Below are 26,699 nucleotides of genomic sequence, written 5' to 3' on the forward strand. Positions count from 1 at the left end.
CCATGGACTGTAGGTTGTCAGGCTCTACTGTCCATGGGATTCTCCAGGCAAGAATAATGGAGTGGGTTGCCATACCCTCCTCCAGGGGGTCTTTCCGACCCAGGGATTGAACCCACATTCCTTGTGTCTCCTGATTGTTAGATGGCTTCTTTACCACTAGCACTACCTGGGAAACCCATATGTATACACACATACACACACCCAACACCTTCACACATTCCATTCTTTTTCCAGACACACACAGCTGAAGTGCCACTAAGGAAAACCTCTAATCTCTCCCTTGTATACCTAGACAGAGGACAAATTTATTCAGATTGATAAGTGTCTCAATGACTCATGTATCAGATGGCCCAAGTTCAAATCCAGGGTCTACCACCTTGTAATCTCAAACCAGTTTCTTAAATTCTCTGGGCCCCAGGAACCTCATCTGTAAAATGGGAACACTTTCCTCATAGAGTTTTTAATGAGTTCGTACGTATAAAATAACTAGAGGCCAACAGGCTCAACAAGGACAGGAATTTTTGTCTGCTTTGTTCATTGCCATATCCCTAGATCCTAAAAGAATGTTTGGTACGTATCAGATGCTCAATAAATCCTTGTTGCATGAATAATAAATACTGTACCAGGAAAATATCAAAAATTCTTGACCATTATCATTTAATGTACAATATAAAAATTCTGTATTATCCTTAACAATTATTCTACCAGCTACAATTTTCACTTTGGGAATCCTAGCATTTTTCTAAAATGACACAAGGTGGCAGCATCTGTCACCTTTTGAGGTAGCAGCCATGCTCCAGTTTTACTTGGTCTAGAGACAAACTGCCACATCTTACATTTTGCAAGTTCCTCTGTCCATTCTGGATTTTTAAAAAAAAAATTTAATGAACAGCATTGATTGTTTGAATTATTATGAAGTTAGTTCTTAACTGTGTAGTTTTAGCTAAAGAAAAGATTATTGCTGGTAGAAAGGTAAAAATACTGACATGAATTGAGGCTGCTTTACGGTAATACTAGTGATTCGTGTTCTCAAGCTTCCTTTTGGTAACGAATAACTGCTCCACAAACTCTGGACCCAAATGTTCCTTTTCAGTGACACAAAGTGCAACAATGTCGTTCCTTTCCAAATCTATAAGAAAAGACAAAACAGTGTAAAACTGTTTCTAGTTGTTCTTTTTAATAAAGATGTGAGACTAATTTTGCACTCCCTATAACATACTCTGAAACCATAGTTGAGAAGCAGAAATTTCTGATCACCTTTGAGGGTGTAAAGAAAAGAATCTTGATTTAGAAATTAAAGAGTGCTTCAGGAATTCTAGGGATTCCCTGGTGGCTCAGCCAGTAGAGTCTGCCTGCAATTTGGGAGACCTGAGTTTGATCCCACGGTCGGGAAGATCCCTCAGAGAAGGAAATGGCAACCCATTCCAGTATTCTTGCCTGGAGGAACCCCATGAACTGAGGCGCCTGGGGTGCTACAGTCCATGGGGTCGCAAAAGAGTCGGACGTGACTAAGCGACTTCACTTTCACTTTTCACTTTCAGGAATTCTAGTGCTTCAGGAATCCCCTTACCTCCAACTTTAAATAAATCTCTTATCTTTCAAAAATTCAGTGCCTTCATTTCTAAAATGAAGATAATGATCTCTGCCTTACCTACCTGAAATGAGATCAGTGAATGTAAATACCTTTATAAACTGTAAAGGGCTCTATTTTACACAGCATGAGCTAATGTTAGAATCATTTCCATTTTAGCTTCCGGGAAAACCATTCCTAGCCAGTTAAATGGGCTTGCCTCAGTTTTCTCATCTATAAAATGGTCTAATGATATCAACCCCACCTACTCTGGTGAGCTGTAAGAATAAAATAATAGATGTGAAAGTGCTTTTAAAATGAAAGTACTCCCACTTGTACAAGATCATTAGTTTAAGCAAATAGCTTTTCTTGAGTTTCACAAACAATCCTGAAGAAAACCATGTGTAACTAAATTGTGTAAAAGCATGCTTGATTTAATATCTTCAGAATTCTAAAGAAACTGCACATTTAAAAACATATAGAGATGCTGAAAGTGTTATTTCATCTAGGGGAAAAATAAATAAAATTAAATGATACATTCAGAGTTAGTACCAGATGGGTGTTAGTCACTCAGTTGTGTCCAACTCTTTTTGACCCTATGGACTGTAGCCCACCAGGCTCCTCTGTCTATGGAATTCTCCAGGCAAAAATGCTGGAGTGGATTGCAATATCTCTGTCACATCTTTATTTGCATCCTAGGCAGTCTGATACAAGAACCACAAAGACTTTAACCCTTAATCTATACTGGATAACTTTTAAAATCTGAATTTAAAATAGGTATATTGTAGAAATAAAGTGCTCATTTAAGATAGTAACATTTAATTAACATTTGTCAACTATCTGTTGTATGTAAGCGTGCGTGCGCATGCTCGATCATGTCCCACTCTGTGACCCCATGGACTGTAGCCTGCCAGGATCCTCTATCCATGGAATTTTCCAGATAAGAATACTGGATTGGGTTGCCATTTCCTACTCCAGGGAATCTTTCTAATCCAGGGACTGAACCTGGGTCTCTTGAGGCTCCTGCATTGGCAGGCGGATTCTTTTACCACTGTGCCACCTGGGAAGCCCATTTGCTGTGGTGTACTAGGTATTTTCAAATATCATTTCATTACTAATGTTTTAGTCCCTGGAACCAGAGAAAAATGTCAGTTCCATTGAAAAGTTGAGGAAATTAATGTTCAGAGAGGTTGTTGAGTGTTTCTCAAGTCAAACAGCACTCCCAAGATATTCAGACCTTAAATCCTCTGCTCCTTCCTGCCTTTCCTCCAGAGTGTTGCTCTGGAGGCCTCTGCCCAGTCCAGTGGGAGCTCTTGTGCTATTGAATCCAACACTCAGGAGCAGCAAGCCAACAAGTTTTGTTTAGTAAAAACCAGAGATGGAATGTAACACTTTAAAAGAACCTGGATAAATGGGTACTTGTTAGCCAAAACTTAGGTCTCCTTAAGTGAATTTCAACGACTTGGGAAATTTGGGCTCTGACCTTTTGACTACACAACTTTATGTAAAGAAACCCAGTTACCTTTCCTTTAAATATTTCCAGAGCCAATTCATGCCTTTTCAAAAAATAAAGAAATGATTAATTATTAAATGTTAGGGGTTAAAAAGAGAGAGAAATAAAGTTATGAGGTAACGAGAGATCTTAGAAATGAAGGCCATTTAAATCTCTTGGGAGGTATTAGTTATTTAAGAATGATGTGCTGTTGTTGCCACACATAATAAGTTAATCTTAAGAAGGCATTTATCCCCGCTGATGTTATAGTCTTTATACAAACTAGTTTAGTGAACTGAATGTCATTTTCAGGTGTGCATTCTGGTAGGCTATGTTTACCAGGAATTTAAATTATGTAATTACTTTGAAATGACACCACTCTCAAGTCTGTTCTGTTGCATTTTACTTGCTAGTTGGTTTGTCCAATTTTAGGATTTAAAGCAAAGAGGCCTTCAAATGTATGCATCTGGGAAGGCTGTTTTATATCCTATTATCTAAAGAATGATACTGACACTATGCTTATGGCTTGTTCAAGTCCATTTTAATGAGTATTTGTAGTGTTCTGCTCCTTTGAAGAGTTATCCAAATGTAATAGTTGTTTGCACCCAACAACATGCATCAATTAGCACTATGATCTCTTTGTTATGGAAAAAGTAGCCCACAGAGCCTTGTAAATGGAAATATAAAGCTCTTATTTAAACATTCATTTATTTTCCCCTTTTTTCAACTCCTGGAATAACAGATTTTTATCCTTCTTAATAAGTAGCTGAATTTAATCCAGGGAACCTTAAATCCAAAAAGATTCCTGGTATTCAGTGTAGTGCTGAAGTTTACCATCAATCTTACTCAGTAACTTTAAAGAGCCCAACAGCGATTGCTGAGTTATACCATTTAACTACAGTAAAAGTCTCGCTTTTCAAAATGTGTATTCTTAAATTAATAAAAGTCATTCCATAGAGAGGGAAAAACAGACAGGAGATATAAAGGGAGGTAACTTAAAATTCAAATAATAGAACAGAGAACTCTACAGTGGGATTTAAGTGGCTGTGGCACTTATGATCCTTAGAGGACTTTTGATGCTCAGAGGAGGGAAAAATCAGAGAGGGCTGCTGAAGTCTCAGAGGCTTGTTTTTACTTTTCATCTGGGATTCCAAAATGTAGTTTGGTGACTTAGAACTTCAAGGATGATTGTCATAACAAGGAGAGTGGGGTGGGCAAGGGTAGACACCAGAATCCCAGAGTTCCTTTTAGAATGTTAGTAATGGTGAAATTGACTTTGTATTGTTTCTGCTATTTTAACACGTCAGGAGGAAGCATTTCTCACTGTAAAGGTATCTAAGGGATTGGTTCTCTTAATTTCCCTGACTTTTACTTGCTGCTATTTGAATGGAGAATGCTGGGTCTAATCTGCAGCTAGATACCGCAGCTCCAAAACTGTCTTGGAGCTTCAATTACTCTCTCTTTCAGAAGACAACAATTTTGCCTCTCTTTGCCAATCTACTGGTTGCTATGCAGTCTAGACTTGAGCTTAATTCTGCAGGCACCAAACTCTGTGCGAGGTACCTGGGAGATGCTTCAGAGCTGATAATCTACAGAGGGCACTAGTCTTTACCAACTATAGCATCAAATCAGATTGTGATAAATGCTACGAGAGTGAAGTATTGAAGGAGAAGTTAATTCTATCCAGGGGTCAAGGAAGTGCTCAGAGAGAAGATGACATTTCAGACCCTAAAACAAGAGAAGTGTTTTGGTAGTTAGAGAAGGGATGGATGTGTATTACAGGCAGAAGGAGAAGGACAGTGCGTGGAGTGGGAAATGACAATTGGAGAAAAGGCAAGTGGCTGGTGGTGGCTGGATATAAGGTTACTGAACCCCATAACAAGTCAGTATAAAAAAGAACATGATCAATATAATGTATAAAAAAGCTACAATATTTCTATTTCTGGATGTACAAAAAAAAAAGACACCTGGAAGGAATACCTATTTATGGTACTGTGTGTCCAGTTTTCCTATAGGCACTACAGAAGTTAAAAGGAAAGGCCCTTGCCTTGGAAATGTTTGTACTCTACCTGTAAGAAAAATTAAGAATTAAATAAATTTTAAAGTAAAATTAAAAATAATTGAAAAGCATATAACAATCTCTAAGGCAAAGTATTAGATCACCCTCAAACTACCCCCCACCCCCCCACTCCCCCACCCCCACATAGTGGTACACGTAGGTAGGTTGGGGGGCCAGCTGATGTAGTGGAGGGCTTAGAACGCCTTCACCCTGGAAACAGGAGTAAAAATCACGATTAACACGTATATCTGGCACTGTTCTAGGCCCTGAGGTAGATTAGCTATTTAAGTCTTCACAATTCCTCTATTTTGGAGAAACACATTAACTTCAGTTTACATATCGGGAAATCGAAGCACAGAGCCGCGGCCAGGCCAGGATTTCAAACCACAGGTCTAATTCCAGAGTCCTGCAGTTCTTTTCCTGTTTCTATCCTCGGAATCCTGAGCTTCCCTGCCTGCAATGCAGGCGATGCAGGAGACGAGGGTTTGATGCCTGGGTCAGGGAGATCCCTTGCAGGAGGAAACTGGCTATCCACTCCGGTATTCTTGCCTGGAAAATTCCATGGACAGAGGAGCCTGGCGGCTACAGTCCTGGGGTCCATACAGTCACAAAGAGTCAGACTCGATTGAGCACACATACACACACACACCCTCAGATTTTACCCGAGTAAAAAATCTGGTGCTGGGTGTCAAGATCTTAAAAACAATTTTAAAAAAAGATTTTTTTTCCTTTGAATATTTTTGGGATAATACGATTCAAATCAAAATAAAGGCATGAAAGCCCCAAACGTGTCATGGAGAAGAAACGCTTTTGAGCTGTACAGTCTAAACTTTTGCCTGACCCAAGGCCGGCAAGAAAATGTTTCTTTTTATGCTTTTTCCCCCTCTCCTTTTGTGACAGTTCAGTATTTCTGAACGCTAGGGGCTCCCGGATTCTCTGGTTTGAGAGTAACTTTTCCTTTTAGGATTTTTTTTTTTTTTTTGGAAGGGGGTGGGGGAAAATGTGGCCTTAATTATCCTACGTCTTAGGCTGCTTAAGGAAGGGGCTGTGCTTTCAGAATCCCTTCTGAGCCAAGTAAGGAGGTCCCTCTCTTTCCCTCTCTCTTTTTTAAAAGGACCTCGTGCAATAAAAGTGCTGAAAACAAACCCTGGTGATCACAGCGGCAGCCGCGGCGGCAGCAGCAGCAGCAGCAGAAAGAGGAGGAGGAGGAGAAAAGTTGGAGTCGCGGCAGCGCTCCGGGGTGGCTGGGCTCCGCTCAGCTCCGCTCCGCGCAGCTCCCATTCATTAAGCAACCAGGCGCGGAGGAAGGTGGCCGAGCGCCCGGGCTGCCCACTCGCGGCTTTGCGCACAGACACGCCAGCTCTGCGCGTTGCAACCAGCGCAGAGCTGCAGAACTTTCCCCTCGAGAAGTTGGCTCTTTTCACCCCGGACTTTCGAACGATTCGGGGTTGAGACAGGAAAAGCAGAGGAGCCTCAGGGGGAGCAGAAAGCACCACCGCCTGCCTTTGGAAGCGGGCAGCGGGACGGCACTCTCCCGCCGCGCCCCGAGCAGCCTCGGCCGGGAGGCGATCCGAGCGTCTGGGCGTGTGGTTGCTGTCGCCGGGCGTCTTGACCAGCGCCATGCAAAACTACAAGTACGACAAGGCGATCGTCGCGGAAAGCAAGAACGGCGGCAGCCCGGCGCTCAACAACAACCCGAGGAAGGGCGGCAGCAAGCGGGTGCTGCTCATCTGCCTGGACCTCTTCTGCCTCTTCATGGGTGAGCCCGGCCCCTCTGTCCCTCGGGCCCTCGGCGCCCGGCGTGCGTCCCAGCTCGACTCGGGCTGCGCGCGGGGCGGCGTCTCCCGGACGCGCCGCGCAGTCCGCCTCGGGGGCCCCTGCAGGCTTCTCGGGGAGCCTTCGTGCGGCTCTCGGCCCCGGGGTCCCCGCCCTCTCGGTTCCCGCCGCCTCCCCGGCCTGTGGAGGAGTGTCGGCGGCGCTGCGCTGTAAGCTTTCGCGGGCCACTTGGACACAGAGCCCTAAAAGCCGAGCCGCAGTTGGAAGCCCGGGCAGAATCCCACGAAAAGAGTGGGCTCGTCCCGTTAGGAAAGGGGAAGTCGATGGAACCGGGACCAGGAGCCGGCGTAGAGCTGGCTGGACATCCATCCAAGTAAGATGGATCTCCTGGAGCGCCGGGCTCCCGCCTGGAGAGCGCTGCCTTCTCCGGGCCGAATGTAAACATCCAGCCCTTCCGCTGAGACTGCCCTGGGCTTTTCACTTGCTGCTCTCCTGAACGCCCCCCAGGGGTTGGGAGGGTGCTCTCGAAGGGCTTGAAGCTTGGTGCCGACCCAACAGTCACTTTGAAAGCGTCTACTGTGTACCAGGTGATAGTTTTTACTGGCCCTCTCTGTGACTCGGTGCAGTACAAGCGAGGAGGTCCATTTCAGGGAGGAAACTGAGGCACTGGGAAAACTAGCCACTGTCCTGAATTGGGACCAGGATTAATTGTACTCCCGAAAAGTTGAGGCAGTAGCTTGCTTCTGTTTTCCAAACTCTTTGGAAGTTACAGCTAGGAGTATAGGCAGTGGAGTGGGAGGGTCAGGAGGATTTATGAACTGCCCCCGGGGCGAGGGGTGGATATTGACAAGAATCTACAGGAGTTCCAAGGTTGAAGTCAGCTTAGTTTTTTGTTTGTTTGTGTTTGTTTTAAAGCGAATCCTGGTGAAATGGAAAGCGTGCAGGACTTGTCATCGGAACAGGGCCTCTCTGCCATTTGCTGAGTGTGCCACCTAACTGCCTCTTTGGCCTCAGTTTCCTTATCAACTGAGTGAGTGGGTTGAACTAGTTGCTCTCTGAGGCCCCTTCCTGCATTAAGAACTCGGATTTGGTCCAGGGGCTGTTCTGCCAACTCTGCTAACTGAAGAAACATCTGTGTTCCCAATTTCGTTCCCTTAAAATAGAACTCCTGCGCAGAAGGTTCAAGTCCCCTTTGAATTGGATTTGTGCACGCAGAGTGTGCAAACCAGAGACTTCTCGGGCTGGAGTCCCAGGTCCCTGTGTTCATGACTCTGTAGCAGGGTCCTTAGTGAGGTCCATCTGTCTTGAGGTCGATTTGGCTTGACTGTCCATAGTGAATTTTCAGAGTCAAAGAAAGAAGAGACTCTTGGAGTTTAAATAGAAGAATGGCCTTTAGATACCGGAGACAGCTGAAGGTCAGTTGTGCTCTGTGGAAGGGAAGAAAGGTGCCTGTGGTTCAGGTGGCAAATCCCATTCTCACCTCTTCATGTAAATTCAACGTTAAGATGTTATGTAAAGGAGTTGTCACTGGGGGGCCCACCTTCCTGAAGGCAACTGACTTATGCACAGTGGGGAGATTAGCGCTTAAAGTCTCCTTGCCAAGCTATTGAATTTTTAAGAGATCCTCCCTGGTCCTGGGGGAGTACCTGGAACCCAGAAACACACTGAAGCTGTTTGCTGTAAACTTATCTGGGGGCTTCCAGTCTTCACTGGTGTGTTTTGTTGGTGGAAGGGTGAACTCTTTCTAGACTGTCTGTTGCCATGTACCCTCCTATCTCCTACTTGGTGGTTAGGGAAGCAGAGCTCAGACAGTTTTGTTACTCTTCCCTCTGCTTTCCACTGATTTCAGAAGGCAATCCCAAGAGATGGTGTGTCTTATCAAAGGAAAAAGTGTGAAGGAATTTGCAGAAAGACACACCTATCAGCTATAGGTTAGCCAGGGACACACAAATCCCAAGATACTGATATGCATCAAAGGTATGAGTAAGGTGTACATTTGTGCATTTCAGCTATTCATCTGCCCCAACTCTCCCTGTGTCCCTTCCAAAGCTAATATTCTATACCTAGCTGTTTGTTAAGTTTATTCACTCTTGGCCTGTTCCAGCAAATGGTTTTGTTTACTGTCAAAAATGTTTATAAGATAATAGGATCTTTTATTTTACCATAAGAATCATACAGCTATCCATTTTAAGGGTACATGCCTTGCCATTAACATCATGTCAACCAAGTCATTTAAAAAGTGTCTCCCCTGTGCATAGACCAAATGACAATATCACTAATTTGATGCCTCTTGGCCTTCTTTAATAGGAAACACTGCAAGTTAAACATTTATTTGAGAAATTTATACAGGAGAACTCCCTTTGACATCCAAAAGAAAATTATTAACACAACATGTGATTTTAATACTCCACACATCACAGTCCTAAAAAATTGTTTATACTTGGTTCACTTTTTGCCTGGGACTGTCAGTCATGATTTAATTTTTATATAGTCTATTGATCATGTGGTCCGGATTACAAAGCCCTAATATATGAAAAAGGGAGACACAGTTTCTGTTTATTCTCTCACAGGAATGTACACTAAGATTCCCCTCCTTGTGTCTGGAAAAAAATAAGAGGCAACGTGCAACATATGTGTTGTTACCTTTTTGGAATGTAAAATTCTTGGTGAAACAATAGAAGTCCACTTGCCTTTGAGGGCAAAAGGAATCTGGTGTCAGAGAATCACCTGTGGGAGTTTATATCGCAGAAAATAGCTATCTTTGTCAATTATTGCTTATAAATATGGTTATGAATCTTTGCATAGTAGTTTTTCTGAAATCTATTTTGTTTTCCTTTTGGTTGCATAATATGGATGGCCTTCTGTTTTTTTAATGCAATGCTTTTGCTGTACCAGATTACAAGAGAGCAGCAGAGACCATTCCTATGCAAGGAGGAAGGAGCATCTTTTCTTTCTAAGCTCTATTAGACTCTTTGTCAAGTAAATTAGTTACGTACTTTTCACTGCAACTGATGAAGAGACTATCTCCATTTTATAAATGAGAAAACTGAGATTCACACAAATCAATTTGAGTTGATCCCTAATCTTCAGCAGGCATGACTGGAGTTCATCCCCCTTCCCTCATCAGAAGAATCCTAAAACTCAGATTATTAGAAAATTTTTAAAGCTCTGTTGGCAGAAAGCCAGGATTTCTCTGGTGGTTCAGTTAATAAAGAATCTGCCTGCAATGCAGGAGACCAGGGTTTGATCCCTGGGCTGGAAAGATCCCCTGGAGAAGAAAATGTCAACCCACTCCAGTATTCTTGAGTGGGAAATCTCATGGACAGAAGGAGCCTGGTGAGCTACAGTCTATGGGGTTGCAAAAAGTTGGACACAGTGAGCAACTAACACACACACACACACACACACACACACACACTGCCCGTCCACATCTTCCAGCTAATTATTAGCAATGAAGCAGGTGGAGAAAGGTGGTTCAGCTCTTCTGGTCAATGAGATGGTCTCGTTGCCCTAAGGCATTGCTTTGATTTGGGGCTGTTCTAACACTGAGTAATTACCAAATTTTGAGGGTGCTTTTTTACCCCATGAGACAGTGGTTCCAAAGAAAGCACAAACAGCAGTGCATAACTGTAGTGCAGATGTGCGAATCTGGTAAATCTATGTGGAGCTTCTCTGCTTCATCTCATCTTTTCCATGTCTCTCTCCCCAGGTATTTACTGACTGCCTCCTCCCAGTCCGTGCATTTTGATAGGTGGGCAGAATCAGGTCTAGCTTTTTGTCACGGAGAAGGCAAAGGCACCCCACTCCAGTACTCTTGCCTGGTAAATCCCATGGACGGAGGAGCCTGGTAGGCTGCAGTCCACAGGGTCGCTAAGAGTCGGACACAACTGAACGACTTCACTTTCATTTTTCACTTTCATGCATTGGAGAAGGAAATGGCAACCTACTCCAGTATTCTTGCCTGGGGAATCCCAGGGACAGGGGAGCCTGGTGGGCTGCCGTCTATGGGGTCGCACAGAGTCGGACACGACTGAAGTGACTTAAGCAGTAGCAGTAGCAATAGCTTTTTGTCAAGGGCTCTGTTCAAGGTCCTTCATCTTCTGAGGTCAGTGAGCCCATCTGTGAGATGATGATCAGAGTAGCCACTCCATTATGTTACCATGAGCATCAGAGAAATATTGGATGTGAAAATTATTTGTCATCTCTCAATACTCGTGCAAATGCAAAGGATTTACGACCCAGACCCCTAGATGAACCTTTCGTGGCTATGTTTATATGCTGTGTTTGAGGATCATAGGTAGATGAGACCATGAAACAAAAACTCAATAACAATATTATATTGTTATTTGCTATAATAACAATATTATAACAAAGACCACAAAGCATCCACGTCCAAAAGGAGAAGTTCACACTGGCCTAGTAGGTTGAAGACAGATGATTTTCATTCGTTGTTGATCTAAACTTTAGCTGAGAACGCGACCCCTAAAATTTAGCAGTATTTTGAGCCATCACATGTTCATAGTATATTCTGATCATGCTTTAGAGAAGGTTCTTGGTTCATAATTTTGAGCATTACTTTGCTAGCAGGTGAAATGAGTGCAGTTATGCGGTAGTTTGAAGACTGTTCCTCCTTGGACTTTTGATACTAGAAGGTGGGGTAACTGAGTTTGTGGTGGGGGTGGGAGATCTTTGAAGGAGCAGGTGTGAAGACTGTGCCTCCTTTGACTTTTGATACTAGAAGGTGGGGTAACTGAGTTTATGGTGGGGGTGGGAGATCTTTGAAGGAGCAGGTGTGAAGACTGTTCCTCCTTTGACTTTTGATACTAGAAGGTGGGGTAACTGAGTTTATGGTGGGGGTGGGAGATCTTTGAAGGAGCAGGTGCTCAGGCAGGTTTGGTTTGAAAGGCTTGGCTCCTCTGCCATTCCTCACCAGGAAACATGGTTAGTGAGGCAAAGAGAAAGAAACTCAAATGGGTAAAAATAGAGAATTTGGATAGTCAGCAACTATGCTCTTAACTTAGTGGTTCTAGAATGTTTTTGGACATTTCTGGATTTGCAGATAAATGGCTGAAATAAAATTCTAGAACTGGCTCAGTCCATGGGATAAATAAAATTATCATGTATTATTAAACTCTTCTCTTTTAATAGTGAAAGGGAGGCAATGTGATGTAGTGAAGAGGATGGGAGACTTGGAGCCAGAAGTTCAGGTTCCAGGGTGGCCAGTGCCAGCAGCTAGTTGTGTGGTTGTGGCAAGTTACTTTTTAATGGGTCTCAGTTTTTTCCGACAGTGAAATGACTGGTTGGGCGGGATGATGTCTAATGTCAAAAGCTGTCTTGTGACATTCCAGGACCGATTTCTAGTAGAGAAGAATGACACTTGGGTTTATTGAATGTCTACCTGGTACCTGATACTTGTGCTCTACTTAGCTCTTGGTTGTATATTAGCTCAGGAAGTCACAAGAATAAGGGTCTAGGAATAGGAGCTCTGGTCTTTTACGGCTGTGTTGCTGTGTGACTTTGATAACCTTCCCTTGACTTTTGTGGGCTTGATTTCTTGATTATGATCACAAAAGAAAGGGATTAGATTATCTCTCAGACCCCTACTAGCACTAACGATTTTATGAATCTGTGCTGATAGATAACTGGTGTAGAAACCCAGAAACTGCTTCTCATAGATTATTTATCAACAGTTGAATTTTTATGTTTTTGTATCAAAGTATTGCTGACAATTAGCTTGAACTGGGGTTCATTCTGGAGGGATAAAGAGCATTATCTTTTCTTAGAGTTCATCCAATATGCTGAGAAACTGGCTAGTTTTTTTCCTGGCCAGATGCGTCCTTTCACCTGCTTCCTAAAATTTATAGGAATTACAAGCAAACAAGGAAGCAAGCCCAACAGGTTTTTCCTTCTATTTTTTTTTTTTTAACTCTGCTGTTATAGTCACTAAGTGTGTGCTTTTAATAATGCAGCAGATTTTGATAACTTAATCTACTACATGAACCAAAGAATTTAGAAATAGATTTTCACTTAATAACTAGTGAACCTTCTAGCCAAGAAGCATCCTGCACTGATTGGAATGAGAAGGGAGCCTCCATTTCGCAGGTAAGCCCTGCTGACTCTTCCAGGACAGTTGAAAACCTCTATATCTTCATTGTCTGGATTGGCTAGTTTTTTTTTTTTTTTTTCTCTTAGCTCTTTCATCCCTTTTTCTTGTACTTGATATATACTATAGGGGTATAGCTGTCTTTGTAGGAGACTGTTAAATTTAGAATTGGTGGCCTCTTCCACTTTTGATTTCCTGTCAATTTGAGATTCTTTCTTTTCCACTTCCCGTGCAGTTGTTTGGGCTGGCAAGCCCTGTTGTGCATCGCATGATGCTAATAGTGCCAAACCCCTGGGGCTACTTCCCTGTTTAAAAAGTTTTATTAATGGAGACTCGCTACCCTGGGTGTCAGTTCAACATGGTACACATTATTTGGGGAGTGATAACTGTCAGGATTCCTGCTATATCAGTACTTCATAGCCTCAGCTAATAAGGACACCTGTCTGGTGTGAAATATAGATTCTCAGGCTTCTTTCCAGAAGATTCAAATTCAGTATGCTCTGGACCACAGCCTAGGATTCTGTGTTTCATAAAAGCTTCTAGTGATTCTTATCAGGCTAGATTTGAGAATCACTATTGTTTAATAGCTAGTGTCTTAATGGTGATTGAGAAAAAGCTATTGGTTCATAGAGAAGGATTAAATGTTCTGGCACTTTTTAAATTGTTAGGTTGTTTTGTTTTTTTTTCTTTGTGGCCAGTACACCTGTCTTTTCCAATAAAAATGTTTAAGACGCCTAGAGATGATCATACTACGTGAAGTGAGTCACTAAATAACATATGATAGTTCTCAAATGTGGAATCTAATTTTAAAAAATGATACAAATGAACTTCTTGACAAAACAGAGACAAACTTGCAGATGTTGAAAACAAACTTACCAAAGGGGAACTGTCTGGGCAGCAGAAGGCAGGACAAATCAGGAGCTTGGGATGAACCTATACACACACTATAATATATGAGATAGATAACCAACAAGGACCAACTATATAGCACAGGAAACTCTACTCAATATTCTGTGATAACCTACATAAGAAAAGAGTCTAAAAAATGAATATGTATATATGTATAACTGAATCACTTTGCTGTACATCTGAAACTAGCACAATATTGTAAATCAACTATACTCCAATAAAATTAAGAAAAAGATATTCAAGATTTTTAGAATTCTTTCAAAAGGAAAAATTACCACTGGGTGCTTGCCTGAAAGTCTCCTGTGAATTTTAGTGCAAGGACTTGGTGAATGTGAAAGTGTCCAAGTCTATGCAACCCTATGGACTGTAGCCCACCAGGCTCCTCTGTCCATGGGCTTCTCCAGCAAGAGTACTGGAGTGGGTTGTCATTTCCTAATTTGGGGAATCTTCCCCATCCAGGGCTTGGTGGTGTCTCCTAATTGCTGAGAATCTTGGATTTTTACTTATTTTTAAACTGAGTTCTCTGTAGTGTACTTATTGAAGGCCAAGTAACCACTTTGGATAAATGAAGTGTAAACTCTATAAATATTTTCTTTTGAGATATTTAAGTTCGTTGTGTGTGAGTAAAAAGTAAAATGAATGAATTAGATTTCTAAAGAGAGCCTTTAAAAAATCAAAGTTGGCTTGGCAGAGTACTGGAGAAACAGTGCAAGCTTTGGATTCACCCAGAGCTGGGTGACAGAATCCTGACAGAATGTCATCTGCACATGTGACTTGGACAAAAACTGTTTAATCTTTCAGGCCTTAGTTTCCTTATCTGTAAAATACAAAAGCAAACCTCATGACACTCGTGTATGGTGCAGCTTAGATGATATCATAAATCTGAAACTACTTGGAAAAGTTTAAAAGCACTAAATCATTATTGGGTAGTATGTGGCTATTATTATTCATAGTAATAGAATTTTCCTTTTCTTCCCACTGTTCTTACTCCTCAATAGTTCTATGAAATCTTCTTTAATGTTTTGGTTGCAAAGTTGCCTGAAATATATTAGTGGAAACAATTGTGAAGAGAATCTAAGAAAAAGCCAGACAGGGAATACAAGTGTTTTCTATTAGCCAGAGGAGAGCAGTGGCAGGTTTGGGGAAAGTCAGTGTGTGGGAACCTCAAGAGCCTTTGGTGGTTACTTTCTTCTCCTCTGGAAGTGACATGGCCATATCACTTTAAGGGAAAGACAGATACACCTTAGGAAGGCTGGGACGAAGTTTGGACAAAGGGTCTGTTTTAGGGTTAACTCTTATATGTGTCTTTTGAAAGCCCAGGGGGGGAAAATCTAACTAAAAATAGCAGCTGTGTTTGAAAATAATAGAAATGCTTGTCGTCCAGGGCACTCTCCATGTCTCTTGAGGAAGGGAATAACTGTGATAATGATTATATTTATTGTTCATGCCAACCATGTGCTATAGATATTAGATACTTTTAGAAAGGAGGAAACTGCAGTTCAGAGAAGTTAAGTAACTTGAACAAGAGCACCCAGCTAAAAAGGAGTCACTAAATTTTCCAGAACTCTTGTCAGCTTACCTTGTTGCCCACTTTCCAATGCAGTTTATGCAATGAAGGCTCCCTCTTTCTATTCCATTCCATTTCATTTATGTCCATTTTATTGGGTCCACATATGTGCAAATGTGTTCTGCAGGCCCAATATTGCTTCTGTTTTATGTCTTAGTTCTTCAACCAGAAGGCATGTGGGATCTTATCTCCCCAACCAAGGACTGAACCTGTACCCTCTGCATTGGGAGGCAAAGCCTTAACCACTGGACCACCAGGGAAGTCCCAATATAGGACACAAATATGAGTCTTAATGCAAGGATCATGTTGGGCAGCAAAGAAGACAGAGTTATATAGAGATAGCTGCTGAACAGCTTGGCGTATGCTGACAAGCCTGTCTGTGGACATAAAGAAAATTCCATCAGAGCAATTTTTCAGTGCCTAGATTTGTGGACACTTTAGAATTTGAAAGTACCTTGAGGATTTCATTATCAACAATACTGAGATCATTTTTCTGTCTCAGTCAGAAAAATAGGCCTCTTTGAACAGGGGACAGGTAGGAGATCTGAGGAGGAAGCACAGGCTCTGGAGACAGACAGGTGGGAGAGTGCTTATGGTTATAAGCTGTACACCCTTGGGCAAGTTGTGACTGTCTCTGAGGTCTCTGCTTTCTCACCTGTGAATGGGATAGTATGCCCTGGGGACCTGCGAGGGGATGCCTGCTATAGTGCATGGCGCTGGGCACTCACAGCTGCGGTTGTCATTGTCACCACGTCCCAGTCAGTGCTCTTCACATAGGAAGACTTGGAGGCTTGGACTGGTTAGTAGTCGTGCAGTGAAGGAGCAGGGCCTGGAACCAGTGCCTTTTTACCATTTTGCTTTTCTTGTGTGTCCTTGTCAATTTGAAACTTGATATCATCTATGAGGTAGTTCTTCAGAGAGCTCTATTCTCATTTTTCTCTTCCCTGGGTCAATTAAAAGAGGAACAAGACAAACAGGTTTAACTTTTTAATCCAAATCAGAGGATGATAGTTGAGTGAGGCTAGAGACACGTGGTGCAGATTTGAAGGACTAGGCAATTTTTTTTTTTTTCATATATCACTTTTCTTCAAACTGGCCCTTGTTCTAGAAAGTGCTTATTACCAAAGATCACTGCTGACTGATTTGGGCTTGAACAGGCACCGTCTTTTTCAAATGATGTGTCTCAGGAAAGGAGAAAGAGAAGCCAATGTTTTCAAAGTGTTTGCTTTTGACTGAGGAGGAAACTGAGTCTCTGATGAAATAATTTCCTCAAGGTCATGCATGAGTTGATGGTCCCCACATTCAAAAGAAGGCTAGGTCAGTTTCTCTGACATCCTTGTAAAACTATTCTTCCCTTAAGTCCAAGTTAAATTATAAATGATCTGCATTAAAATTCCCAAATTTAAAACAAACTGAACCAAACAACACACATAAGATCCAACTGGCGACTTATGAAAGGAACTTGATGATTTCTGTGTGCTTTTAAACTATACATTGCAATCAGAGTATTGGTGGGAAGTGTGTTTTTGAGGTTTGTCACAAATTAACAAAATTATATGCCTAGAGAGTTTTACAGAGAAATGCAAATCAGTGTAAGCGCCTTGTCATAATAAGCAGTATGCTTTGGTTCCTGTTTATGTGTCCTTAAAGCATATAATACACGATTATTGACATGAAGGAAGCTGTTCTCATTGACGGTTTCTTTATATCTGGCCCCCAAATTAGTTTGTGGCATCAATCTGTATAATTTCTAGAGAACCTATTTAATTTTTCTGTTTATACTTGTCTTTCAAGTATGTCTTATCTTCTGCAGTTGTTTTCTGAGCATCCACTATGTGCAACCCCCCTCAGTCCCTTCTTCCTCTTGGTTTGGGTCAGGTAGTAGGGTTCCTTGCACTTCAAAAATTCCCAGATTGGGAATGAGTACAGACTTTTTCATAATTTCACACATTTAGTGCCACTGGCTTGGGAGTGGTAAGGGTGGGGCTATAGCTGCACAAGGAAAAGCAATGAATTTGCCTGAGGGCATGGAGCTGGGTCTTGCTAGAGAAATAATAGCTCACATTATACAGAGTAGAGAAGGAAATGGCAAAACCCACTCCAGTATTCTTGCCTGGAAAATCCCATGGACTGAGGAGCCTGGTGGGCTACAGTCCATGGGGTTGCAGAATTGGCCACAACTCAGTGACTGAGCACACATAGAGTGGGAGAGAGTAGCAGGGGAAGCAACGGATGCTGAGACTTGTTAACAGGAACATGTTTGGGAAGGGTGAGTGGTTGCAGGACAGAATGTAAGTGGTGTGTACTTGCATTGAGTTAGGGGAATAGAGGATGTTGGGGATGAGGCTGGAGAGATGGTTAGGAGCCAGATTAAAAAGGAGAGTTATAAATGGCAGGCTGCTAAAGGACTTGAACTTTATTTTGGAGGACCAGCAAATGAAGTCATATTTTTGTTTTCATTTTCTTTTTATTGTGGAAAATTTCATATAGAAGCCAAATTCAGTATATACCTAGGATCTGGGTCATAGGGCAACTCCATGTTTAACTTTTTAAGGACCTGCCAAACTGCTTTTCCATAGTAGCTGCATCAATTTAGAAGTATTGTAAGGTTAGTTAAAATGTGTAAGGAAAAAAAATTGCAAAAGTTTTACAGGCAACCTTTGGAATTAACATATTCATGAACAGTTTTTAAGAGGGGGTGAATTTACTCTGATTTGTGTTTGAGATCTTTGGATTTGAGGAGAGGGAAACTGGAGGCCAAGGAGGGAGATCAATTGAGAGACAGATGAATCTGAGTTACTGGGGACAGAGAGGAGAAGGACGGGTGAAGAAGGAGATTAAAGGAAATTGGGGAGGGGTAAGGTGGAAGGGGTGGGAGGATGGTGGTGGGGTTCCTGATCTCCTGGTTGGGAGCCTCTGAACCATGATAATGCCCCTCCCTCCACAAACACTTTAAATGCAGTGGTTGTAGAAGACTTATGAAGCCCATATTTTAATAGGATTAGTAAATGCTTCTTTATATTCATAGCCTTATTAAAAAGATGAGGCTATAAGATATATATATATATATATATATATAATTTTATTTATCTATTTGCTCTGGAATTTTTAAATTTCTCAAATGCCCCTTAAAGTAAATAGATCATTAGAAATCCTCTTGGTTTAGGGAAACAGTTTTCCATGGGTTATGTGGTATTTTTAAAAGTTTTACTGAGACCCAATTTACATACCATAACATTAATTCATTTAAAGTGTTCAATTCACTGGCTTTTAGTGTATATTCACAGAGTTAAGCAACCATCACCACAATAAATTTTAGAAATTTTTTTAAATCACTGCCACAAGAAACAAAAACTGTACCTGTTAGCTGTCACTCCACATTTACCCTCCTCCTTCCTCATCCCATAGCAACTGCTTATCAACTTTCTATTTCTTTGCCTTTCACTCAGCATAATATTTTCAAGGTTCATCCATATAGTGGCGTGTATGTTCAGCTTATATCAGTACTTCATCTACTTTTATTACCAAGTAACATTCCATTATATGGACATACCGCATTTGGTTTATACATCTGTTGGTTGCTGGAGCATTGGGTTATTTACCCTTTTTGGCTATTATGAATAGAGCTGTTATAAACATTCATATACAGATTTTTGTATAGACACAGAATTTCAATATTCATGGGTAAATGTACCTGGGAATAGATATGCAGGATGATACGGTAACTCTGTGTTTAACTTTTTGAGGAGCTGCCAAACTATTTTCCATAGTGGCTGTACCATTTTATCAATAGAGGTGTCTTAAGATTAATTAAGATATATATGGGAAAAAATGCAAACGTTTTACTGAAGACCTTTGGAATTAACATATTTATGAAAACCCTATAATGTTGCTTTGTATGTCAGAGAATTTTTCACAAAGTTTTCAACCAGTTTAGCAGTGTCACTGGTTTTAAGATGAGTGAATGAAGAATAATAAAACTGCTTGAGGAATAGCTGGGTGGTCAGCTAGACCCATTCACCCACTGAGTAACATACTTCCAGAAACTAGAGTGTGACAAGCAGATTCCTGCTTCAGTAAAATGAAAAGCAGCCTTGGATCTTCAGAGTACCCTGAAAACAGTTAAAAGTACAAATATTGAAATCTATATATTCCTTGGATTTGCTTTATGATATTTTTAGGACCATGAAATAGAACTGTAGGTCCTGATAAGACTGATTTCTTTTTTCCCATCCTTTCCCCACTGGAGATACAGCTGTATATGTGATTGTCTCTCAGAAACTAAAATTACAGTCCATCTTTTAGATTTATGTGCTGGACACTGGGTGATATTAGAGTATAAGACACAAGGACAAATCTTTAGAAATTGGTTGGAATTGAAAATTACAGTGCAGATTAAGCTATAAGTTAATAAAAAATTAAACCACATACAATTCAAAAGGGTGAGGAAAAGGCACTCAACCTTTAATATTAGGAACTTTAGATGGTATTTCACTTGATCTTTCCAATCACAGAATAAGGTAGATGTCAATAACTGGTTTTGCAACTCAGAGAGGGTAAATGATTTGCCCAAGTTCACACAACTAATATGTGTTAGACTTGGGGTTTGGACTCAAGCCTGACTAAATAATGACAGTTGCTAACATTTACTGAGTGGAAGTATGTACCTCTCACTGGGCTATGCAGGGTGCAGGCATTCTCTTATTTAATCCTCCCAGTATGCCTATGAAGTCTTTATTACTATTATCTGCATTCACAGAATTGAGGTTCAGAGATATTAGAAATAACTTAACAAAAGTTATGAGCAGATGAGTTTGAGTTGGGGTCAGACCTGAGAAGTCCACCTCATGAGGCCATTCTTAAACAATAGGTTCTCCTGCTTTTGTTCTTCTATTTCTGAAGCTCAAGTTTCCCCCACTGTTCCCTGCCAACTTTCATGTCAGTAACACATGAAGAATTGTCCAAAATGAATTAGTCTTGTGATCCTTACCCTGGGTTCTCTGGACCCGTCAAGGTCAATTAGGGCAATCACAGGGCATCTCGTGCTCTTTTCAGAACTTCAAAAATATCTAACATGTACTGCACATGTTTTTCAATGATTAACTTGCCTAGGTTAACTGAGAGCATTGGCCTCTGCCTGGACTGGTCAAAGCACTGGCTTTCTGTGCTTGTGATTTGAGTGTGGAATGACACCTGGCAGATCACTCTGGTCTTGTTGGTTATTTCCACTCTTTAGGAGATGTGATTGGCACTTCCCACGCTTTAATTAACAGAAGTAGAGAAATGACTTAAATGTAGTTTACCTGGTAAATAAGATGTCATAGAGAGTCATGGAAGAATGGCAAGGGATCTTTGGTGGTGAAAATGTTGAACATTCTAGAATGGACAGGCAGCTCTGTGGATAGTGGACACTGATTAAATGCCAGGTGTCTTCTTTTGAAGCAGCCGTTTGTATTGCTATCAGAGGGAGGAACTTCTGGCAGGCTGGGATTTTAAAATATTTCCAAAGGTGTCACCAACTTATAGTAGTCCTCCCTTAATCTGCTGTTTCCTTTTCCATGTTTTCGGTTACCCTTGGTCTGAAAATATTAAGTGGAAAATTCCAGAAATAACTCAAAAGTTTCAACTTGCACACAGTTTGAGTAGTGTGATCAAATCTCTCACTAGGATCCCCAGCTGTCAACATGGGCTGCTACTGACCTCCAGCCATTCATGTTGTTATGTCTTGATGATCCACAATCACCTGACGCAGATGGTCCTGCTCCTGACGTAAGACCAGAAGGTCAATAGTAGCTTAATACTGTGTCAAACTTTATCTTATCATGTAGGTGTTGTATCATCTTACATCATTGCAAGAAAAAGGGTGTCTACAGTACAAGCAGATATTTTGAGAGAGAGAGACCACATTCACATAACTTTTATTGTAATATATTATCATAATTGTTCTATTTTATTATGTTATTGTTGTTAATCTCGTCCTGTGCAAAATTTATAAATTAAACTTTCTCATAGCAAGGTATATACAGGAAAATTCATAGTACTTATATTATTCAGTACTGTCCACAGTTTCAGGGACCCACTGGACCATGCTAAATCGCTTCAGTTGTGTCTGACTCTTTGTGACCCTATGGACTGTAGCCCGCCAGGCTCCTCTGTCCATGGTTGCCATGCCCTTCTCCAGGGGATCTCCCCAACCCAGGGATCAAACCCAGGCCTCCCACATCGCAAGCAGACTCTTTACCCTCTGAGCCACCAGGGAAGCCCCAGAGGTCTCAGAAGTCTCCCCCCAAAATAGGAAGGCTACTGTACTGGAATCTTGTGTTAAGCAGGCTTCTCATTTAAATCTCTTTAAAGAGAGTGGCTTCAATGACACAGAAGGAGAGATGATGGTCCCACTCTTTGGATCATCTGTACTCTAGGCATGGCGTGAATGCAGACTTCTCTGGGGCCGGCTGGGAAATTAAAGTATACTTCTCGGGTCAAAGCATTCAAAATACAGAGTTTTCAATCTCAGGGGAAAATAAGCCCTCTTGATTTTAGGTTTAATTTTCCAAAGGCCAACTGATGGAGTTGAAGAACCTTTAATTATAATTTTGCTTTACATTTGTTTTTTGTAGTTGTGTTGGCCTCAGCTGTGAAATCCAAACATTTATTGTTAATTAATAATACCTTTCACTGAATAGTGCTACGAAATGATAATATGTGCATTAGATAATTTGAATGTAAATATTCTTTTTTGCCTCAGTTCATTTTTCTTTTTCTAGCTCTTAAGCTCCCCAGCCCTGTAAAGCCCACAGAAAAATATACCCAAACCACCCTACTGAGGAGGTCATTTTCCAGATGTCAACATGAAAAAGGCTGGGAAAGGAACATTTTTGAACCTTTCCACTATAGTCAGGCACATTCCCATATCTCATCAAAGTCTGCAATGGTGAAGGGAAGATATTACTGTAACTGATTTTACAGATGTGGCAGTTGCCCTTGGGAAAGGTCGAGGAGTTTGTTGGGGATCCTGTATTTAGAAAATGGTGGAACACCTGGGATAAGAACCAACCAACACCTATGTGGACTCTTTCCTCCTGTGGTGAAGACTGGCACTGAAATTTGCACTGGCTGCTATTTTCAATAATAAGCATATGAAGAGCCCACAAACCGGCCAGAAAGTTTTAAAGTGAAATGACCAGGCCTTGTGAAGTATTCAAGTATATTTGGGGGTTAAAACATTTTGCCCATTTTACTATTGTTTGTTTCTTTGTAAATTCCTGTAGAGATTAGACTCAAAAACCTCTGGGCTGGAAGTGGGAAGGGCATGAACTAAGAACATCTATCTCCATTGCAGGCAGTCATGCAAGGGGCTGGTTAACCTGCTTGAATTTCACAGCAGCCTATGGAGGAGGGTGTCGGAGTTCATTTCAGTTTTCTCAGAACCTGGTTAGCCCTACCTGTCTCAACTCTTTTTGGTGGGTGGTATATTAATAATTCAGCTAGTTCATCACTAGTGGAGATTGTTTACTGAGATTCCAGGGGAACTGCTTTGCTAGAATCTACTTGGAGCTGGTAGCTTGGACCATGTATCCACTTTGATTGAAAATATGTCACAGAGCATCCCAACTCCAGTTCTGCAGAACTTGTGACGAAAAGGGGAAAAGCCGTGGCAGGGGAATACTTTGCTGATTTTGTATAGGAAGGGAATGACTTTTCTTCATGCAGAGGGATAGGAACCTCAGATGATATTGTTAATTCTTCTTATTGGCCTTCTGCAAAGGAGTTAAAAAGGCCGAGAAATGCAACATTTTGAGTGCAGCAGCTTACACTTGGGTTAGAGGCTCTGTGTATTTCCCAGGCTATTGTAGGGCTCCTATTCAGCTGGGATTTGAATGGAGTGTGATTTGCATGAGAGCAAGTGTATAAAGTAGGTCTTTTTTTCCCTTTCCTCAAAGAAGTTTTGTGGCATTTCTTTTTCTGACAGAGTTGGCATGAAGCTTTGACAAACACAGAGCCATGGAAAAGTTAAACAGGACTGAGAGCAAGCCCATTTTGTACAGATCCTTCACACTTAGAATGCAGAGCAGCAGGCAGGAGGCAGCTCAGATCATAGGAGGCATGGCAGGGGCTGATCGACTGCTGTGAACTGGTGATGAATGGGAAGCGCTCGTAGGACCAATGGGAAAATGGATCATTGCCTATTTACCATTCTTTATGGTTGGGGTAAGCTACAGATGAGAACATTCCTGGGACTCAGCTGGCTATCTTATCTATCCTTCAGTATTTATTGAGATAAATACAAAGAGATAACAAAGAAATACTAAGAGGCGGATCCTGCCCTCAAGGGGTAGGTAAGAAGATGAGAAGGGAGACACACATTCATTCTTGGGGAATACATGACCAGTTGTCTTGAGCTGATCATTAAATGAAAGTTTAAAAATAGGAGGTCTATGAGGCAGCTCCATGCTGATCCTGGGCTGTGTTCCCAGCTTTGCTGTATTAGTTGGGTGATAGAATGGAGATGATGATTCATTCCTTGCCTACTTCATGAAGCTCTTGAGACCAGGAGTATGGTATCATGTTTATATAAGGAAAATGCTTTGAAACTGTAAAGTCATATTTGTACAATGGATATAAATGTATGTGCATGTGGCTTCCCTGGTGGCTCAGACAGGGAAACGTGGGTTCAACCCCTGGATTGGGAAGATCCCCTGGAGAAGGAAATGGCAACCCATAGTCTGAATCTGCTGTCCTCTATTCTCCCTGTTTCTATCCCATTTTATCTTTAATTAAAAAAAATATTTATTTGGCTGTTCTGGATCTTACTTGCACCATATGGGATCTAGTTTCCCAATCAGGGATCAAACCTGTGCCCTCTGCATTGGTAGTGCAGTCTTAGCCACTGAAACAGCAGGGAAGTCCCTATTCCATTTTAAATGAATTCCTTCACACACCTAGATATGAAAACATTCCTTTACAGGTTTTATTTCTGTACAAAGTGCTATGATCGCCTAAAGAAGAACAAATTCTGCCCAGAGGAAATTAGAAAGGGCTTCACAGATTGGCTCTCCCATATATTATTTATGCATTAACTATAAAGGAATAATTTCTCAAAACTGCAGTTTTAATCACATAGGTCCTTCTCTTCGGGATTTCTTTGACCACCACCGCCCCCCTGCCCCCAACCCCGGTTGACTATACTAAGACTCCTTAGTATATTTGAGACTCTTTAGAATCTGACCCCAACCAACCTGCTATTCCCTTTCTTCCCATCCTCCCCAATCCCCACTTCATGGCTTTGCCCAGATGTTTCCATTCTGTGACTATTCCAGGAACTTTCCCACCAAATCATTCTGTTTGTTCCATACATGTTATTCGCCTCTTATAATCAATTCAAGTGCCACCCAATCTGTGAAGCCCTTTCTGATTTCCTCTGGGCAGAATTTGTTGTTTTTTAGGTGATCATAGCACTTTGTATTGACCTTTCTTATGTCAGAATTTTTGGTTTGTTTTATAGTTTAGTACAGGTCTGTCTTAATAGACTATGACTCCCTTGTATAGAACAAATGCTTGAAAATTTTTATTAAAGTCGACACATTGAAGAAAGTGTCAATAAAAGGCTGTTTTGGTAAATATAAACAAGAAGCAAACAAAAATACAATTTTGTTGCCTATACTACACAATCTTAAAGCAGCTACTGGTACAATATCTCTTCTTTCTATAAATAGCTGAATTATTATTAAGTATAATTATAAAGCTAAACACTGGGTGCTTAATACATACTTCCTGCAAATCAGTGTGATGAAATGGAAAAAACCTTCACTTGCTAGAGTTTGTAATAGCCTATAATAAAGTATTAATTAACCTGAGAGATTGGGAGTATGTACTTAACTAAAGTCAGCTAGATATTTTAAGTTCAATTTTTACATTTATATAGTGTTTTGAACTTGGTCAACAGACTGAATTTGTACTAACCATGATAGCTTCCATTAAAAAAAAAAAAAAAGTCAAAGTTACCCTAAAAGCTAGGGCTATATTTTAGGATGATTGGTTTTTTTCCATCCTAGTCCTGCCCTATGGAGAGGCTCTGTGAATGAGCAGAGCAGAAGCCTCCTATCATAGAAAGATGCCCAAGCGGAAAGTTAAGAAATCTGGGTTTATGTTCTAACTTTCTTGTTAACTTACTGGATCACTTTAGCCAAACAACTTTCCTTCTCTGTGACTCTGTTGCCTCATCTGTGAAATGGGGCATGGAGAATTCTCTGGGCATTTCCTCTGAAATCTCTCTCTGTTCCATAAAATACCATGAAGTTCACATTGAAGGAAGAAGGGAAGACTTTTTTCCTCCTTTCAACTCTTTTCTGTTTTTTCATATTACTGTTCTGTTTATTTCTTCTGTCACATCAACAGTATTTGATTCATTGTTTTTACCCACTGGAAAAACTTTTAAAAACAATCTCTTAATATCCTAAGATACCACAATTTGTATGTTAGGTTACCTTTTTAGATATTTATCTGGGTTAATCTTGCTTCTCATAATTCTGAGAAGGCTGAGATTGAAGTACCAAAATGTCTGATTCAGAAGAGAAAGGAACTCATAGAACAGAGCACCTGATATGTTTTATTCAATCCTTATGATATCCTTGTGTAATGGATTATCACTCGAATTTTACAGATGATAAAACTGAGGCATGAAGAGGTTAGGTACTAGGAAGTAACCCCAGTATCTACCTTCCTATAATTTTAACCCAGCATCGGCTATGTTTGATTGTCATGCTGGTAAGTCATTATTAATGTTAATAATAATATCAATCAGTTTTATAATTAGAAGCCCCTGACTAATTGGTGGTGATGCATCACTTCAACCCACCTCCGTTGAGCACCTTTCATGTACCAAGTATGGTGCTTGCTGTCGACATCTAATGATGAATTGGATGTAGTCTTCTAAAGTCTTCTAGAATGGACACGGGGCAGTAGTCGTTCTAGAAATTCAACCTGGACACTGTATAGAGGTAGCAGAATGGAGCTGGGGGGGGTCTGGGGGCAGTAACATCACCACTTGTTTGGATGGTCAATTCAGGAGAATGCTCTTGTGCACTGTTGTTGAAAACGGCATTGCACTGAAGAACTTCATTGAGCTGAGTGATTCCTCTGCCTAAGTTCTAACCACTGGTACAGTGACCATCCTCCAGAATAATCTTAGAATGCAGGAATGGAGGGGCCCAAGGATCAACAGTT

At 41.1% G+C, this 26,699-nt stretch overlaps 1 protein-coding gene across 1 annotated transcript in view; it reads left to right on the forward strand.

The window, feature by feature from the left end:
- Window positions 1-6,175: 6,175 nt before the first annotated feature.
- The window catches only part of PLPP3 (phospholipid phosphatase 3), a 90,401-nt gene continuing 69,877 nt past the window's right edge, over window positions 6,176-26,699 (forward strand). Inside the window, exon 1 of the mRNA XM_061121789.1 lies at window positions 6,176-6,880. Coding sequence (XP_060977772.1) covers window positions 6,742-6,880 — 139 coding nt within the window. The 5' untranslated portion in view covers window positions 6,176-6,741. The remainder of the gene's footprint in view (window positions 6,881-26,699) is intronic.

Source organism: Dama dama, chromosome 20, assembly GCF_033118175.1.
Source record: "Dama dama isolate Ldn47 chromosome 20, ASM3311817v1, whole genome shotgun sequence".
In the NCBI taxonomy this organism is placed as follows: domain Eukaryota; kingdom Metazoa; phylum Chordata; class Mammalia; order Artiodactyla; family Cervidae; genus Dama; species Dama dama.